Raw genomic sequence first — 19,785 nt, forward strand, 5'->3', positions numbered from 1 at the left:
ATTAAAAATTACACTTTATCAAAAAAACTCCCCTTTGGTTACTATTCAAACAGTGTCACAAAAGGAATGAATAGCCATTTGCAACTGGGGCCACTTTGTCATTGGTGGCAGAGGCAATTGTATAGCCCAGTGCGACCCTGTGAACCAGTGTATTGCTCTACAGACTCTCCATCACTGCAAGTGAGATCTTTCTTCATCCAATTCTTCATCTGTGTCCCGTCTTCTTCACAATGGCTTTTCTGTGAATTAAACTCATCTAGACCTCCAGAAATTGCATCTTTGGACATTTTCGCATAATGTTACTCACAAAAACCTGCCCAAATCCATACAAAAGGGTTGCCAATGGTACCTCTGAAAATTATTTTCAGGAGTAGATACGAAACGTCTCTTTTACTTCACTGCACTTATTTTTTCCCTGCAAGGAAAGATCTTTGTAAAACCTTTTCACACCCCATAAAAGCAGTGTGACCAATCAGAATCTGCCTTTACAGGGCGCAATGTTCACTTCACTGCCCGCCATGGTTGGAAAAAAATGTAAACAATAATGACAGCCGCTTCAAAAATAGAAAAGGGACTTGGTCCGGATGATGGTGGCCATTTTTTTAAAATGTTTCACATGGCTTCTGTCATCTGAAAAGGGACCTAGTCCATTTTCTAGTTTTACGGCAGTGGCCATTTTTTTGCTTTTTTTCATTCCGATAGGAGAAAAAATCAATCCGCACCCTGGGCCTACAATGCTTGTGCTGGTGGGCCGTTAAATGCCATGGCAGGGCGTGAGAGCCATATTAAGAACTCTTTTCAAACTATTTCTACTTGCTCATTACAGTGTTGCATTTTTAAATGATCTTTACTTACCTGTAAGTGTAGTTTTTTTATAGCTTGCCTTTTCCAATATAAGGAATATATTTTGACAAAAGTATAGTCTGTGGACAATCTTTCATTTGTTATTTGTGGAAAGTACATACTGTACTTGTTAACCATCCCACTCACCTCCTAACAGTTAATCCTGGGAATCTCTGGCACACTACCACTTAGAGAGCCAAGTGGAATCCTTAGGTCCTATGTTACGAAAGACAGGCCTAAAGACCCTGACCTGAGGGCTTAAGGAAAATATTCCTCACAGCACCTGTCCCTGAAACAGGATACCAACGTAGATAAAACTGGACCTCTCCATCATACCCTTCAGGAAGGACCTGAAGGACCTACTTTTCAATGAAGACCCTGCTCTTCAAGGAACATCTCGCCAATCACTCAACCCTAATTCTATCTGGAGCTCCCCCTCACCGGCTCATCATATACATTCCAGTATCTGCTACTCTTGTTACTTGTACTTTCTGGAGTGACTCCACCATGTATAGGTTGCCAGCTAGGTCACCCTTTATAAACCTCATACATACAGAGATCCATATCATATGCATGAAGAAGCGGCAAGAGGATGTCCTGCTGTGATCTCAGTAAATGCACAGATTGTTAATAGAGCTGCAGTTTTAGGGTTTAGGGAAAGGGGGATAAGGTGTTCTTTTATCAAGATTTCTTGTGGGCCATTTGGAAATCTGTTAGGGCGAGAGGATAATAAATAGAGCGCTGGTGAGGATGAGGTCGGAGACATACAACGTGATGGCATGAATGCCAATAAAGGTACTTATGGTGAGTGGGAGAGTGGTAGGGAGAGATGCAGTGAGAAGGATGGGGCAACATGGCTAGAGAGCGGAAGGTTGCAGAGATATGTGACCCAGAAAGCCGGGCAAGTGGGTGAGGAAGAGGGTATTGTGTAGTATTGGAGGGTAGGGCAGAAGCAGGATTGGAGAGGTGCAGGGGAAGTGAATGAGGAAGACGGTAATAGGAGGCAGAGGATAAGTGCCAAAGGACATCTGTGAGAGAGCTCCTAAAAGGATTGGGTCATTTATGTGTTGACATCTGAGTGGGGTCATGAGTGTTTAGGTGACTGACACTATTTAGTGAATGAAGTAGATGTCATTAGTGTCCTGACACAATTGTCCATGGCCACTAGGTGAGAGATATGCGACCTTTGGCTCTGAATATGTTTTGGATTACTGCTCCCATAGGTCCTAGCCAGCATGGTCAAGTGGAAGGGGGTCATAGGAGGCTTAGTCCGAAACATCTAAAGAGCTTCAGGTTGTAAATCCATGCACTCGGTGGGCAGATGAAATGTATGGTGCACCAAGATGCAATTTTAACCAAGGGCAAAAGACCCTTAGTATTCAAAGTAAATAAGTGTCTTTTAGGGAAAGTGAGATAAGGCCAGAGGTTTATTTGGAATCCATAAAAACAGAATGAAGACCACAGAAGACCATGGGGCCTCCATTTTGCCACCCCTCACCACATTGAAAATCACCTTCTATAATAACTTGTCACCACATCTGGACCATATGCCTTTTCTCCCCAATCAGAACATGGGGCATTATCCTCTCCATAAAGAATGGTGGGGAGCTCAGCCATTGGCCCATCATGATTCCAGGTGTGCGCTTGGGCTGGCATGTCTCTGGACTGGATCTCTAGGTGCCTGAGGGATTCTGAGCAGCAGGAGGTTATTTATGGCACTTGTATTACCCCCCCACCCCCGCAGACAAGGGGGGGTGCTGGGAGTTTCTCTACTACCGGCCTGAACCCCAGGTTAGAGTCTCAACCAGAGTCTTTAGCTCACCATCCTTTCACAGAAGAGACATTTCCACTACCATAGGCCGGTAGTAGAGAAACTCCCAGAACCCCCCTTGTTTGTGCATATTAAATAGCTTTAGGTTTTCACCTTAAGTTATGAGGGTAATCCAGACGTGGAAACCTTTCTCACTGTTCTTAGAGAAGCACAGCTCCACCTCACTGATGAGGCCCGACTAGGCCGAAACACGTGTCTGGGGTTGCTGTTGGTACTCTGGTTTAGAAGAGAATTGGTAGGCATTTCGGTACTGGACTGCCTTTTGGCAGGACAAAGACTGATATGTAGTGGACATTTCTTGTCTGTGAAAGGATGGTGAGCTAAAGACTCTGGCTGAGACTCTAACCCGGGATATAGGCCGGTAGTACAGAAACTCCCAGAACCCCCCTTGTTTGTGCATAATATGTAAGGTCTAACACAACATATGATATAGCATAACATAAAAGGTAGCCTCTTCAGAAATAGCTGTACATGGTGACAGTCCAGCTGATGTTATCTCAGCAGTTGTTGGTTGCCCTTTGGGAGTACCTTGTTAGGACTACTTCAGCTACTCTCTCTGAGTATGACCCGGATATTCTGCCATGTGTTGGGCACATTTGGGCTTCCAAAAGTTACACAATTAGTATTCATGAGATCATTTTGCATAGAGTGCGTGTGAATCAGGGCTCATTTCTATTTCCATTGGTTCCACTAGACTATTGGGTGGCCAGGGGGCCTGCTTGACATGGAAGGTAGCGTAGACTAGACAATCCCATTTAAACTGTGCTGTTACACCTGTGTCTGAGCTTAAATCAGACATTGGGCCTCATTACGAGTCCGGCAGTAACCGAGGTGGTAAAACCGCCTAGTTACCGCCGGACTCGTATTACCATTCCGCCTCCGTGACTCCCGGAATTACCCGGGCATTACCACCCCGGTGTCCCGGGAATTCCGGAGGCAGAATGGTGTTAATCCCCATTCCCATTCAGTCCCATAGGACTCAATGGGAATGGGGATCATGGAAACACCGACACCATCTTGTGATGGTGCCGGTGTTTCCTCGTCCGCCTGCAGGCGGGCGGTGTTAAACTCGCCAGGTCAGACCTGGCGGGAACATCACCTCCCGTCTGCAGGAGTTGTGATCGCCCGGCATGGAAACAACGGTGGCAGCGGGTTTACCGCCACCGTTGTTTCCATACCGGGCGAGTTATAATGAGGCCCACTGTGTTAACGTGATATGTGCACACTATCAACCCCACACTAGTTTCGGTTTGGAGTTACTACCTTTTTTGATTCCATGCACATTATAGCAGTAATTGGTGTTCTTGTGTAGTGCTTTGTGCCGCATATCTCCTGCTTCAAAGTGCTGTAATAACAGGTGTTATCTGTATACAAGGTAATCGTACTCGATATAGACTTGGAAGGGGGAAAGGCAGAGCAGGCCCTGACAGGATTGGAACTCGCAAAGCGTGCCTGCTGACCCACAGTGTGAGGTGAACGCTTCGCCGATGATATGCAGTGATATATGATATGTCATTTATAACGCGTCCATGAGCGAGTCACCCAGGTAGACGTCATTAAACATATGCTGTATATGTGTTCCACAGGGATTCTGAGGATGTCAGTGAACGTGCGATTTGTCTACCCCCGCGATGGGGGTGGCATCAGCCGAAGCCTGTCCTTCGCTGGATTCAGTGCCATGCACAGCCGAAAAATACCGTAAGTCTCGAAGTGTTTCTTGGCACATTCATGTCTTGTATTACACCATGTCTTATGAGGAAAGTGGCGGGAATGATGTTCTGACTGTCATTGTGAAGAGATGCTGCATTTGCCAGAGGCCTGTGTGCAACCATCACCCTGTCTTTGATCCTGGCATGCATTTGGGTATATCCGGCAGTGGCGTGCAAGGTGTGATAATGCCGCGTGGCGTGATGGCAACGTTCTGCCGTTGCGCATGTATTTTAAAAAAGAGGGCGGTCGCGCGACACAGCAATGCGCGCTGAGAGCCCGATACAAAGAGTCCTGTGGCCGTGTTCCTCATTTAAGGTGGGGGGCCAGGGAGCTTATCTAACCATAACACAAGGGTCGGTGCAGCTGCAAAAGCATGTGTATTGTTCCCGTTGATTCAGCGGAAAATGAAAGCCTGGCGTTTCCTGATAGTGCAATCATCTTTTGGATAACTGGTCATAGTTCCTATGGATGAAGCTCAGACACGCCTCTTTCCCCCTTCATGCCCGCTTTTGCCCAATCTGAGCATTGCGGAGTTTCCTCTGCAATCTGCATAGCGCCATAAGGCCAGTGGAGAAAAGTCACCAACCACTAAGATATTGTGGTTTGCCACGTATGTTCATTTCTGACTATGTGAGCAGCTTGGTCACATGTGACCATTTAAGCCAACGCTAATCTCCTTGATTTCATTTCAACTGGAGATCGAGCAGTGTCCTACTAACACGGGGTAATGTTCGTTGACGACAGTTACAGTGAGCAATGGTTCTGGGAAGTCCAGGGGGCCTCTTTCAACATAGTCAATGGCGCTTCTCTCACAAGAAAAGTGAGCAACAAAGCAGTTTCAGAAAAATATGAGATTCTCGGTTTGAAAGGTAGCTGTTGGGTTGCAGTACATGATACCAGTCGGAAAACAAGTGAGAAGGCTCATTCAAAGCATCCCAGTGAACTGAATCGTCTCTAGGCGCTATATGACAGGAGTGGCTTGAGAAAGGAGTGAATAATTGCGCATTACGTTTCCTTCTGAAGGGAATGGCGATTCACCACAGCATTGATATCCTCGAATTACGCTCATTACTAAGAAGGCTGTCAGGAAAGAGCAGGGACCTCAGGGAAGAAAAGTAGCTACATCACTGATCTGACATTCATGCAACTTGGGTACTAACTAATCCTCATACTAAAAAATGTTCGCTGTGCTCGCTATTATTGTCCTAATTGCATGGCCCACTTCCTCTCAGTGCCACATCGTTAGTTCTGTAATCAGATGACAGCTGGGCTCCTAGACAACAGGGGTGGACTGGCCTATAGGAACTCTGGAGATTTCCCCATAGGCTTCTGCACCCTGGGCCTCTTTTGTCTAGAATTTCAAAATGTTCCCATAGGAAATAGTTGGGCTTGCTGAAAATGTGTAATATGGGGCCACTTTGCAAATCATTTCCAAGGTCTCTTTTGGTTCCCAGTCCACTCCTGCTAGACACCCTATTGTACGATCGACAGAATGTTCTGCTACAATGACTGTATCTACTGCAAGCGGTATGCCGAGCTTTGAAGCCATGATCCAATATGCAAAAACAAAGGCAGGGATATGCCATCACAGTATTAACTGTGTTTTTATTTATGACAGCGTGACATACAGCATTAGACGGTTCTGGGAAGGTCTTGGTCTTGACTAAGGTCTTGATTGATATAAGAGATTATCACAAAACATAATATAAAAAATACCATAAAGTACGCAAGGGCCTACGAGTTTACAAGAGGTAAGCAAATCGGCGTATGGGCAGATGTGCAGTTACCCTCCCTCCCCCAGGTCGTGGCCATGATAGCCAATTGGATGCATGTGCTCGGTCAGTATAGGCAGTTTTCCTCCCCTCAGGCTGTGGGCCTGATAGCCAATTGGATGCACATGCTCCGTCAGTATAGACAGTATTCTTCGTCTCAAGCTGTGGGCATAATAGCCAATTGGATGCATGTGCTCAGTCAGTATATACAGCATTCATCCTCTCAGGCAGCAGTCATTTGGATGTATGTCTGAGGAGAGCTTAACCTCATTTCCCAATTCTTTTCAGAAAGCCTGCCAAGACCTAGAGATAAAGTGTGATCCCCTATCAGACACAATTTGTGTAGGTAACCCATGCAGTCGCACTACCTCCTGTAGAAAACTCTTTGCCAAATTCTTTACTCAAGCTTTCCCTTTTATAGGAATGAAGTGCCCAGCCTTGGTCAACAAATCCACCACCACCAACACTGCAGTACAGCCCTGATCCTTAGGAAGATCTACAATATAATCCATAGAAATTGTAAACCAAGGACTGGGAGGAACTGGCAATGGAAGTAGTAACCCAGACGGTTTCTCCCCTCCCGACTTGGATCTAGCACAAATCTCACAGGTCTTCACATAATCTTCAATATCCTGTCGCATTCCTTCCCACAGAATTTCCTTTCCACTATTTCTACTGTCTTACTAATCCCAGGATGACCTGCAAACTCTGATTCATGACATTATCGTAAAATCTCTACCTGTAACTCCCTACTGGGAGGATACATTTTGGAGTCAAAACATGGAAAACCATCTACCAACTGTTTGCCTGGTTTTTCTGCAAGCCAAGATTGAACCTTTTCCTCAGGCAACTCCTTCAAAATTTTCTTCAAAAACAAATCATCATTCCTTGTGATACTTAAAATGAATCTATTCTCCGCAATTACTGGTTCAAAAAGAAACTTGCCGCCTGTCTCTTCTGGGGAATCCTGTGGAGATAAAGAATCAGCTTTTCTATTCAACCGACCAGACTTAAAAGTTATTACAAAATCATTGTCAGAAAAGAATAATGACCATCTCAGTTGCCGAGGCGACAAGGTTCTGGCTGATTTCAAGAACAAGACATTCCTATTGTCAGTCAAAACTGTTACTGTAAATCTGGCTATCAACAAATAATGCCTCCAGTCTGGAAAAGCCTTCTTAACAGCCAGAAGCTCACGGTCTGGTATCGTATAGTTAATCTCAGCTGGAAGCAATTTCGTAGACAAATAGGCCACAGGATGTAATTGCCCCGTTTCCGGATGCCTTCGAGAAAGTACTGCTCCAATCGCTGAGTTGGAAGCATCAGCCTCCACAAAATATGGTTGTAGAGGATATGGGTGTAACAAAATTGGTCCTGAAGTAAACTTTTCCTTTAATCTTCCAAAAGCTTGTTCAGCCTCTTCTGTCCATTCAGATTGTGTTCCTTTTTTTAAAAGTCTGGTAATAGGTGAAACAGTTTGTGAAAAATCCTTAATGAGCCTCCTATAAAAATTTGCAAAACCGAGAAAACTCTGAATATCCTTCACACATGTTCGTGATGGCCACTCTTTTACTGCCTTGATCTTCTTCTCATCCATTTCCAAACCCTGAGGTGAAATGATAAAGCCCAAACATTCCACCTCTGTAGTGTGAAATTGGCTTTGCTCCAATTTTGTGAATAACTTCTTTTCTCTTAATCACTGTAAAACCCTTCTAACATGCTCCTCATGCTGATGTAGATCCTTAGAACAAATGAGAATATCATCTATATACACTACTATAAAAATGTCTAGAAAATCTCTTAACACCTCATTAATAAAAAATTGGAAAGCCGCCGGGGCGTTACCCAACCCAAATGGCATAACCTGATATTCAAACAGTCCAAATTTTGTTCGAAATGCTGTCTTCCACTCATCCCCCTGGCACACTCTCACTAAATGATAGGCACCACGAAGATCTAGTTTTGCGAACACTAAAGCTCCTTGGATCTGATCTAACTTCACGGAGATCAATGGCAATGGATATCTGTTTTTGATAGTGATCTTATTCAAAGCCCTATAATCAATACAAGTCTGTATAGTGCATTCTTTCTTAGGAACAAAGAATAGTGGAGATGCTGCAGGGGACTGGGAGTGTCTAATAAATCTCTTTGCCAAGTTCTCTTGAATATAATCTTTCAAATGTTCATTTTCCTTCTCTGTCAGGGCATAAATGTGACTACAAGGAATATGAGCTCCTTGTTCTAAAGTCTATCTCATAATCGTAATCACAATGAGGGAGTAACTCAGTGGCTTCCTTCTCAATGAAGAAATCGCTAAAATCCTGATAACAACTTGGTCATTCCCCAACTACTGTTAACGATTACTGGATCCTTAGACTAGGTTCAATGGATCTTTAAGAAACCCCCGATTAAATAGGTTTTGAGGTCTTACCTGAGCAGACTGATATGTTCAACCGGAAGCAAATGCTGAACTCAAGAATCTCCCCGACCAACGCATCAGCCTCTTACCCGGTAGGAAAACCCAGAGCGAGAGGTACGCGCCAGTCAGGGAAACCCTCTGGGGAAGAAAACCCTAGTCGAGCGCAGGATCCGAAGATTGGAGTGTGGTTCGCAGGCTGATGTCGCCAATTCGATCGTGGCGTTGAGTATCTGAACACTTCTTCTGGAGAGGGAAGAAATGAGAAGCGAAGTGATGAATAGCAGAAGTACAGAAAGGGAAATGGGGAAAACAGGAAAGAGACTCATTCCCCTGACCTCTTAACCAGCCGGATTGGAAATACCAGGAGAGAAGCCGAGAATACGGGACACAACGCAGAGAGGGCGACTGGAACACAAGTCTGTCAGAAGGAAGTAAAGGTGAGTAAGCCCGTAGAATCAAATCCTACCATACTCGAAGAGAGATTCAGAAAGGGACTTGGACGGGAGCTTTTATTATTACCCGGAATACAGTAGCTCGAGAACTCAAAGGCGGTGTTTCAGAATGGGACGCAAGATGAATCTGGGGGGTTTGTGTCCGCAAAGAATGCTGAGTAGAGAATCTGGAAAGTTAAGAGAAGAGGGGTTAGTAATGGTCAGAGGTAAGAGGTTTCTGCTGAGGATTGAGATTGCCTAGTTGCAAACTCACGGAGCATCCGCTAGAACAGTAGCGACGCGAAGAGCTGGAAGTCTCCGTGTCCTATGAGGAGTCACGTGAGCGGTACGCCGTACCTCTGGCGAACGTGAGAGGACTGGAACGGTGATAGCAGAACCGTTCGTACTGCGATCCACCATCTTGAAGGTACCATTCCGAATGGAGCCACAGAGCCGGCTTCTAGACCAAAGGGAGCAGCGCTTTGTGAGTGTAACAGTATGCCCCCTTCTCCTGGGGGGCGACCCTGGCTTCCCAGGATGTAACCTAAAGAAACGTCAGACCAGACGTGGAGCATGAACTCCTGAGGCTGGCTCCCAAGTTCTTTCTGCAGGGGAGTACCCCTTCCAGTCCACCAAGAACTGTAGTTTCCCCCTCCGATAACGGGAGTCACAGATACTGGCGACTTCATATTCTGGACCAGCATCGGTAGAGATAGGAGGAGGAGGGGTAAAGTCTGACCGGTGAAATCGGTCCGGTACTGTCAACCGAATCTGGGAGAGGTGAAAAACAGGATGGATCCGGGACCATGGCGAGGGCAAATCGAGCTTGACTGCCGCAGAACCGACCATCGACAGGATCTTGAAGGGACCGAAGAACCTAGGGGATAGCTTAGAAGGGACCAAGTGCCGGGGAAGAAAGCGAGAAGCCAACCAAACAGTATCTCCCGGGCTTAATGGTGTGATGTCTTGGCAATGTTTATCAGAAGTCCGTTTGGCCCTATCTTGAGCCGTTCGTAAAGAGACTTTAGCCAATTTATGTCCTTCTTGTATTTCGGAAATGAGGCCATCCACTCCTGGACAGTTAGAAGGGGATAAGGTGACAGAAGGAACAAAGGACGGATGAAATCCATAAGTACAATGGAAAGGGCTAGTATGAAGGGCTGTATGAAGGGCATTGTTGTATGCAAATTCGGCTAAGGGCAACAAGTCCAACCAATTGTCTTGGGCTGCTGATACGAAACACCGTAGATAGGTCTCCAAGGTTTGGTTAAGGCGTTCCGTCTGTCCGTTCGTCTGTGGGTGGTACCCCGAGCTGAGAGCCCGCCTGATTCCCAAGACTTGGCAAACCCTTTCCCAAAACTTGGAGGTGTATTGAGGGCCCCTATCGGAGACCACTGTGTCCGGTAGGCCATGTCTGGAGAAGATTTCCGAAAGAAAAATCTTAGACATTTCCCCAGCCCCTGGCAGTTTGTTCAAGGGAGTAAAATGTGCCAATTTCGTAAGATAATCTATGGTGACCATTATGGCGGTCTTGTTGTGTGAGGGAGGAAGATCTACTATAAAGTCGGTAGAGATCACTTGCCAAGGTTTCTCTGGAATCGGCATCCGGGTGAGCAGCCCCAAAGGTGGGGTCCTGGGATTCTTGGATTGGGAACAAACGATGCAGGCTGCTACATAATCCTGTACATCATTGCGGACTTCAGGCCACCAAAAATATCTTAGCACTAGGTCTAAAGTGCCTTGAACGCCTCGATGCCCAGCGGCCCGAGAGTCGTGACACATTCGTAATACTTCATGCTGCAGCTCGGAAGTAGGGATAAAAACTTGTGATTTGTGAAAGAAAAAAGAATCGTTCTGGCTAAGATGGTAAGTACTGGCTATCTTTTTGCAGGGGTCTAGGTTAGAGACCGATGCAGTCCTCAATTCACTTAAGAAGTCGGTGATGACAGCGATGAATCTTGCTTTGGGAAACAATTGTTCAGAGCTGAATTGGGAGACTGGAACGTCCTTACGAGAGAGAGCATCCGCCCTCTGGTTTTGTTTTCCTGGAAGTATGGTGAATTCGATCCGGAATGGAAGGAAGAAATACGCCCAACGTGCTTGTCGACTGCTGGTTGTATGTGCATTCTGTAGGACCCTGAGATTTTGATGATCTGTACGTACCACTACAGGAAAGGGTGAACCAAGTAACAAGTGTCTCCACTCTTCAAACGCCCTTTTTTATAGCCAGCAATTCTTTTTCGAGCACTGAATAGTTTTGTTCCGAGGCACTGAAGGTTTTAGAAAGATATGCAACTGGTCTTTCATCTCCTTGGTCGGTTTGTTGCTGCGGGGACAAGGGCGCTGCTGTTTGGGCTGTTTGGCTGGTCGGCTGGGCACGAAAAGATACGGGAAACTCCCTGCGGAAGTCACGTGCAGGTGGGTCACTTATTTTAAAAATCATCTGTACATCTGGGGGATATCCCAAAGCTAAACAAGGCATATGACCAAAGGATAAAACGTTGCTTGGATCAGCCCGGATAAACAAGCTAACATCACCAGTTGTTTTTTTTTTTGCTGGGGTAGGGAGACTGTTGGGGCTTGACCCCTTTGATCCCACCCTGCAAATAGATCAAAAATTTAGATTTAAAGCTCTAAGGAAAGGGAGACTGCTGGGGTTCGACCCTTTTGATCCCGAACACTGCAAACAACTGACATAACCTGACAACATCAGGGGAAAAGATACTTACAGCCCCATTTGAAGGTTAGATATCAGTGTTCCAAACTAATACACATACAATCTCCAAATACCTAAAGGCAGAAGTAGTGCTATCAACTAGATTGGGTGACCACCCTCTACCAAACAACCATATAGATGATTTAATATTATCCGAAAACAAGGATAACGAATCGGTGCTAGTTAAGGAAAGCATGACTCCGAATCACGGAACGAAAGATTATAATCAAGGAGCAGTACTCGGTCCGTTCATGATAGAGGTTAAGATCGGCAATCAAACAGGGAGGGAGCTGCTACAGGAAGACATACAATTAAACTCAGAGAGCAATGAGATCAACCCACCCAGGAACAATTTCATATTCCATCAACTTGACAATACGATTGAAACGGACGAATCACCTCAGCCTCAGAAAAGTTCAGCTGATGCAAAGCAGTCTAAGGAAGTTCTGGCCCTTATGGCAAATGAAACATCCGACAAAAATTATCATGACTTAGAAACTACAAGGGAAACTGACCTTTCAAAGGAAGATGTGTCAGAGAAGCCATCACCTGTACTAGAGATAAGATCAAAAACAGTAGAAGAAAATATTCCTAAGGCAAAGGATTTAATTCAACTATCTGAAGATATTCCCGGGTTAGAATCCAATACTACGGTGGAAGATTTAGCAAAAACAGCGAAAGGAACCTTTAACGGAACGAAAGGTAAAACAATAACCCCTAAACCAATAAGAATGGACTTTATAAGATATACAGACCTAGAAAAAAAAATATGGAAACCCAGGACCCTAACCTCAGGGGATGCTCAAGACAGAAATAATCATTTTTTTGGGAAACAATCCTTACTAAACTGGGGGACAGGCATTTCTGGGAATGTACCCAAAAGGAAATCAACTCATAAAAACACCACCGCAAACGAAATCCCTGACGCTGTTATGCTGGAAAACTCAATCTTAATAGATAAAGAGCCACAGACTGTAGAGACAGCCGTTCAAACCACGAAAGGGGAAACCAAAAACCAGTTAATTCAAACAGATAATGACCAAGACTCAAACTTGAACACGCTACCATCAACGATAGAAGCACCTCAGAAAGAGAGGGAGATGACCAACAAACCTAAGACAGGGGGAGAGAAATGTGAAAAGGATGACTTCCTGATGATTACAACAATGGCAGCGATCCTGGCCCCTTACATGAAACTACACGAAGATGCTACGGATACTCCGAAGGACCACACTACATTGCTAGCAATGGTTCATTCTAAGACAATCTTCATTGAAGGATTCATATCGGCCATCCAAAAAAATATGCAAAATGTTGAGCAAAGAATCTCCGATATGTTACACACCATCCTAGAACCAATTATGAAAGAGAAGGAAAACCGATGGAAAGATCCTAGGGGAGACTCTCTAGGTGGTTCGGACTGCTCCGTTTTTCAATCAAAAGAATTAGCAAAAATGCAACCACAAATAGAAGAAAATGCAAATGAAGAGCATTTGAAAGAACGTACTGGAAATATGATTGAAAAAGGGACCTTAGAAGAGCTAAGTAATCAGGTCGAATGTCCAATCCCAACTCCGAGGAAAGGAGAAACAACTAAAGATACAATGAACACAATAAAAGGAAAGGAAAAAAATAAAGAAAATAATGAACGGGTGCCAAATACCTCAAAAATCTCTGAGGAAACCGAAACTCAAAGAGGAGCCACAGCGAACAACGATCAGAAAGTAAAACAGATCACATAAAAAGGACAACACACACCTCAAAAAACCTTAGACCTTTCGCAGCACGAAAAAGATATTGAGGTATCAAAAATAGATAAGCAGAATTCAAAATTATGCGAAATCTTTAAAAAAAAGGACGTAAAACAGATGGAAGGTATCACTGCGTCACAACGAAAGGAGCAAATCGCTACGAATGATAAGAAAGCGAAAACTACTCAACCATTACAGATACTTAAAAAAACAAAAAATCAACCGCCGCGGAGGGTATGTAAATCAAATAAATGCAAATCATTTTTCAAATGTCTGAGTACACCAAAGGAAGCAGCAACTACTGTGGTAAATTGAAACATTGGTAGCCAACAAGTACGAGTCTAAAGAACAATGAAGCAGTAGAAACGGATGACTCCGATCAGGAGTTAATGGATATGTCCACTTACTCCATCTCGGATGACAACGTTTCAACTGATAGTGACTCAGAAGAAGAGGAAATTGAAATAACTGATGAACAAGTACAGACAGAACGAGAAAGGGGAGTTAAACCAATGTTGGATGACAAGAGGATAATTGGGGAAAACGCAAACAAAGCTGAAACAACAAAAAAAAGGAAAATAATATAGTCAAGCCCGAAACTGTGAGCAAGAAAAAATGAAAGACAACAATGACGGGAAGCTCAAACATACCAGTTAAAAGTCCAACAAGAAACCTGGAAAGTCAAAATATAAACAGCCCCATACCTATTTTGGAGTTCAAGGAATACACCACAGAAGAAAGTGAGCAGATCAGTGGAACTGTTGATTTCCGAACTAGTCCCTTGAGACTGCCGAAACGCAGATTAAACCCGGAAAAAAAAGGGCAGAGGTCTTCTTTTGGAAGGACTAGTACATACAGACGACAGTCTTATTCTAAACCGGGCAAATGTCCTAAGGTTGTTCCACCATATACCAGCCTTGAGATTAATCAGCTCTAGTGATATAACCCTGATAGAATTTCCTGACAAAAGCCATATGGATAGTATTCGGGTTTCCACATGCTCCCAGGTGATTCACCAGCTATTACTATCCTAAGAGAGGACCATAAGAAAGAAGGGGTTCAAGATAACCGAAAAAAAACAATAAAGAAACAGAACCAGAGGTACTGGATCAAGAAACTATCTCAAAGAAAGCTCGCTTTCAAGAGGCGTACGATACGCATAAAAAAGCCATGAAACAATCGCAGGTAACCCAACCTCAAGACGGAGAACAGGAGAGATGGGTATGGTTGGCCAACCTAGCAGCAGGAAAAATGAAGATACTATAGAGCCGGAAAGTAACACAAAAGGAAACATGGTCCCTTATTTCCTGGAATACAAGGGGATTCAACCACCTTCTAACAAAAAATGAACTTGAAAAAGAGATGCTAGATGTACTATGCTTGCAGGAAACGTGGTTGAGAGAAACTCCCCTGATCGAAGGCTATTCAGTAAATATAAACCCAGCAAAAAAAGGAGAAAAAGGAAGACCAATGGCGGGTCTGCTGATAGCGATAAAAAAAGAACTAAACTGGAATGTGATTCATTCTTGGAACTTGACTCCATATATTCAAATCTTAGTCCTGGAAACATTGTCGCCCCTAGACGATCAACACCACCAGCACGTTGTGCTGATGAATATATACTGGGTGCCAGTAGCTAAAGGAAACAAATCCCTTCCAAGGGACGTAGCAGAGGCAATTGATGATCTGAAAGCTAAATGGCATGACCCATGGATAATATTGGTGGGCGACCTTAATTGCACTTGTCTGGACGAAAACAATAAAGTACTCGAAGACGTACCGAAAATGGCCACAACCAAACACAAAAGAGGGGTCAATTGGAGGTCCACGTTACAATCTAGAGATTGCACAATCCTAAATGGAGTCACGTTAGGCGACATCCCAGGGAAACCGACGTGGCAAGGGCTGAAATCCAAAGCCATCTTAGATTACGTGACAGTTTCAACTAATATGTCAATGTTTATTCAAAAACTTGAGGTGCAACCGACCAAGGCTAGTGACCACAATGCTATGAAACTTACTTGTTCTAGTTTTCTTCCTAAGAACGTAAAGGAAATATATCCATTCAAGATAGAAATCAATACTGGGAGAACTCGAGTTAAAATGAATCCAGCAAAATTACCAGCGCTGAACGATAACTTGACATCCACCCTAAATGATTTGTATCTGCAGCTACCTCTGCAAACCATCGATTATGTTCCTCTGCTAAAAATCTTCCATACTAGAATTAAACCCGGGACTACAAAACCAATAATGTCACATCGACATATATTCGATCAAGCCGTGGCTGATAAAAAAAAGACTATGAGGAAACAGCCAAAATCACTGAAAGTCTTGAATGAGGTAAATAAAACTGTTAAAGTACGATAAATAAAACAAACCTTTAGAAATTGGAGAAAGTTGCACAAAAAAACAATGTTAAACCACGACTCCCAGGCAATGTTAAGAACGATATGTGAGAGAAATACAGCAGAGACGTGGGCCTTAATAAATAATAAAGAGACTTTGCAAGATGCCATAATAACAAATCCAGTCACAGAGAAACAATGGGAATTATACTACAAACAACAACAGCCAGTTCTAAAACCTCTTATAAATGATTGGATTATACCAAAATGGGATGAAAGTTTGCTGACCATAGACAGTGAGACATTAGAAGACATGATTAAAAAGCTAAAGAACTCTAGAGCACCGGGGCCAGACGGCCTGACTAATGAAGGTCTGAAAAAGGACCCAGCGGAATGGGCTAAAATCCTACACCAACTGTTTAAATATATCTTGGCTTCGGGGAAACTACCGACTTCGTGGAAGACGAGTATTGTGGTGCCAATCTTTAAAAAGGGCCTAAGAACAGTCCCAGAAAATTACAGGCCAATTGCCCTTCTGGATGTGGCTGGAAAAATCTTTGCCTCAATTCTTTTAAAATCTTTGACAAATTGGGCAACACAAACAGGCCGTAAGGACGAATGGCAATCTGGGTTCGTAAAAGGGCAAGGCACTCCATTAAACATCTTTATTCTAAATCTGTTGAAAGCTCGAACCCTGACCAACAAAGAGGCGAAATTCTATATAGCTTTTGTTGATCTATCAAAGGCTTTTGATGCAATTGATCGAGAGAGGATGTGGAGGAAATTAAAAAAATGGAATTGTCCAGAAATTCTACTTTACAACATAAAGGAATTACACTCGAACACCTCAATTAAAGTGAAACTAAATAAAGCCGGCCTGTTATCGGACACAATTCCTATGACCATTGGGTTTAAGCAAGGATGCCCCTTGGCTCCAGAATTATATAAACTATATTCCTCAGATATGGAAAAAGCCTTTGTAGATATAAGATCCTTTCCAGCAAAACTTGCTAATATAGCAATTGGACGGTTGATCTATGCAGACGACATAGTTTTAATCGATCAGACTCCTATAGGACTTCAACATCAACTAAAAGCATTAGAAACATATGTAGCCAAAAACAAAATGACCATCAATCCTGAAAAATCTAGGATTTTGACGTTCTCTAATACCAAAAAGAAGAAAAATATAAACTCACCCCAATGGTATTTATCCAATAAAAAGATAACGGAAGTGACAGCTATTACGTACCTGGGGGTTTGTATCAATACCAACAGATATGAAGCCCTGAGATGTCAGGACTTAAAAAACAAACTTGGAAACCTAATAGGCCAAGCTAAGATTCTACTGGCGCGATTTTGTAGATTCTCCATGAAACGACTGATAGACTTCTATCGTGCAAAAGTAGTGGCAATCCTAACCTATGGATCAGAAACCTCACTCTTATTGGACAACAAAATATGGTCACGTCTAGAAGGCAAGTTCTGGAGATCTATTTTGGGATTGCCAAAATCTTTCCCAATTCAATTAATTAGAAGAGAGTTGGCACTATCCTCTCTGAAAGTCATCGTGGAGTGGAAGATATTGTCTTTCTACAGAAGATGTCTAGAACCGGCAACAAAGGGGGGCTTTGCGGCCATAAAAAAAGCAATGGAAGAGAGGTCGGAACCAATATTGACTGAATGGGCCAAAATATGCCAGATGATCCTTCTTAATTTAAATGAAACGGAAGAATCCTTCTTAAACAATCCAGATCATGTGAAAAAAAAAATGTACACTAGAGATTGGATTGATACACTGGACGAGCTCACTAAATATCAAGGCTATGAAGAATTCTGGGCAGTCCCGCGAAAACTGAATATACTACCCAAATACCTAACTCTTTTCCCCAATTGGTTCTTGAGGCAAGGCTTCTTAAAGCTGCGTTTGAATCTTTGGCCAAGTAGAACTAATCATTATAGAAAAAGAGAGAGAGATGAACCAAAGAACTGTAGATTATGTAAAAATGTATTAAAAGTTGAATCATTGAAACATCTGCTGCTGGAATGCCCTACTGTGAGAGGTGAACGACAGACGTACTTAGGTCATATCTGGCAGGAATACAGATTCAAGGACATTGAACTTTGGTGGTCATACCTGCTAAAAGGAGATAAGATCTCAAACAATCTTGCGGTCATAAAATGTATCCAGTTCATCTTTGAAAAAATTGAGGAACAAAACAAACCTCTTGGAACAGTGAAAAGGACCTGAAATCAAGCAGACTTTTGCGGTGTTAAACACTAAGCAACATAAAAGAAAAGAAAGAGAAAGGGAATAAGAAACAGGTATTTTTATAAATGTTTATTAATATTTTAGCATATCTGTAAAACAGATGTTTTGGAAAATGCTATTCTTGTTGTTTTGGGTTATTTTGATTCAATTATTCTTGAATTTTAAAATGTTCTTTAAGCTTTCTTTAACGATTGAATTAACTCTGGTCTTGATTTTGTATAGTTGAACTTGCTTTTTTTTCCACTCTCTTTTAGGACATTTTCTTCTCTTTTATGTTGTTGTCTGCTCCTTGTTCGGTAAAAATAGCTAAAGGTTTTCTTGTGTGTAAACCAAAGAGCTACAATAATAAAAAAAAATAAAAAATAAAAAAAAGAAGTAAGACCGCGCCTAGAGCATGATGAGATGCATCAGTTTCCACAAAAAACTGTTTATTCTGGTCGGGGGTTATCTAACAGGATGCAGAAGTGAACAAGGATTTAAGAGTCTGAAATGTGGATTCGGTGGATTTATCCCATACAAACGGAATTCCCTTCTTTAACAGTCGAGTTAGGGGCAGAATGATATCTGAAAAGTTAGGGATGAATTTCCTGTAAAAATTAGAAAAACCTAAAAAACGTTGGATCTCCTTAACGTTAGAAGGTATAGGCCATTCAACCACCGTGGAGATCTTTTTTGGATCCATGGAAATGCCTTGGGCTGACATCACAAACCCGAGATAGGTTACCTGTCTTTGGTGAAATTCGCATCTAGATGCTTTACAGTGAAGCTGATTTGACTGCAGTCGTTCGAGTACAGTTTTTACATGTATCAGGTGTTCTTCTTGAGAGTAGGAGTATACTAAGATGTCGTCTAAGTAGATGATTACAAAATGGAATAGAATATCTGCGAATAGATGGTCCATGAAACGCTGGAACACGTCAGGTGCGTTCACCAATCCAAAAGGCATGACGTGATATTCAAAATGCCCAAATGGGGTTCCAAATGCTGTCTTCCATTCGTCTCCAGGGGCAATACGGATGAGATGGTAAGCTCTGCGAAGGTCCAGCTTAGTATAAAAGGAAGCTCCTCGAACTGCCTCCAGGATGTCAGGGATTAATGGCATAGGATATTTGTCTACCACTGTGATCTTGTTAAAACCCCTGTAGTCGATACAAGGTCGAAGTTCATTAGTCTCCTTCTTTGGGATGAAGAAGAGAGAGGCTCCGGCCGGGGAAACCGACTCAGTAATGAGCCCATTCCTTAAATTGGTTTGGAGATATTCTTTAAGGACTACCTTTTCTTGTTGGGAAAGGACGTACCTTGTCCCAAACGGGATGGGTTTGTCAGGAAGAAGTTCAATGTGACAGTCATCTCTTCTATGAGGTGGTAGAGTAGGGAACTGGGGATTGGAGAAGACAGACGGATACTTAGAATAGCATTCCGGAACAATCTCCAAGTTGTTTATTGAGGATACTGGTGAAGGGATCGAATTTTCAGTCGGAATGTAGATGCCAACTGATTCCTTGGCTAAACAATGGCTGACACAGTATTCCGAGCCAAGGAAGAGAGTACCTGCTGTCCAATTTATAAAGGGGTTATGCCTCCTTAACCAGGGGAGACCCAATATAATGGGGAAATGGGCTGCCTTGATTAGATCAAAAGTTATGGTCTCTTTATGTGAGGCAATTTGACAGACAACAGGTTCTGTCTGTT

The 19,785-nt window shown here is 43.1% G+C and overlaps 1 protein-coding gene across 1 annotated transcript in view; it reads left to right on the plus strand.

Annotated features, from left to right (window-relative positions):
- RIPOR3 (RIPOR family member 3) overlaps positions 1-19,785 on the plus strand; it is an 898,683-nt gene that overhangs the window by 432,589 nt on the left and 446,309 nt on the right. The window contains exon 4 of the mRNA XM_069651171.1: positions 4,261-4,372. Coding sequence (XP_069507272.1) covers positions 4,272-4,372 — 101 coding nt within the window. The 5' untranslated portion in view covers positions 4,261-4,271. The remainder of the gene's footprint in view (positions 1-4,260; positions 4,373-19,785) is intronic.

The sequence above is a fragment of the Ambystoma mexicanum genome, chromosome 3p, assembly GCF_040938575.1.
Source record: "Ambystoma mexicanum isolate Mex_15411 chromosome 3p, UKY_AmexF1_1, whole genome shotgun sequence".
Classification (NCBI taxonomy): domain Eukaryota; kingdom Metazoa; phylum Chordata; class Amphibia; order Caudata; family Ambystomatidae; genus Ambystoma; species Ambystoma mexicanum.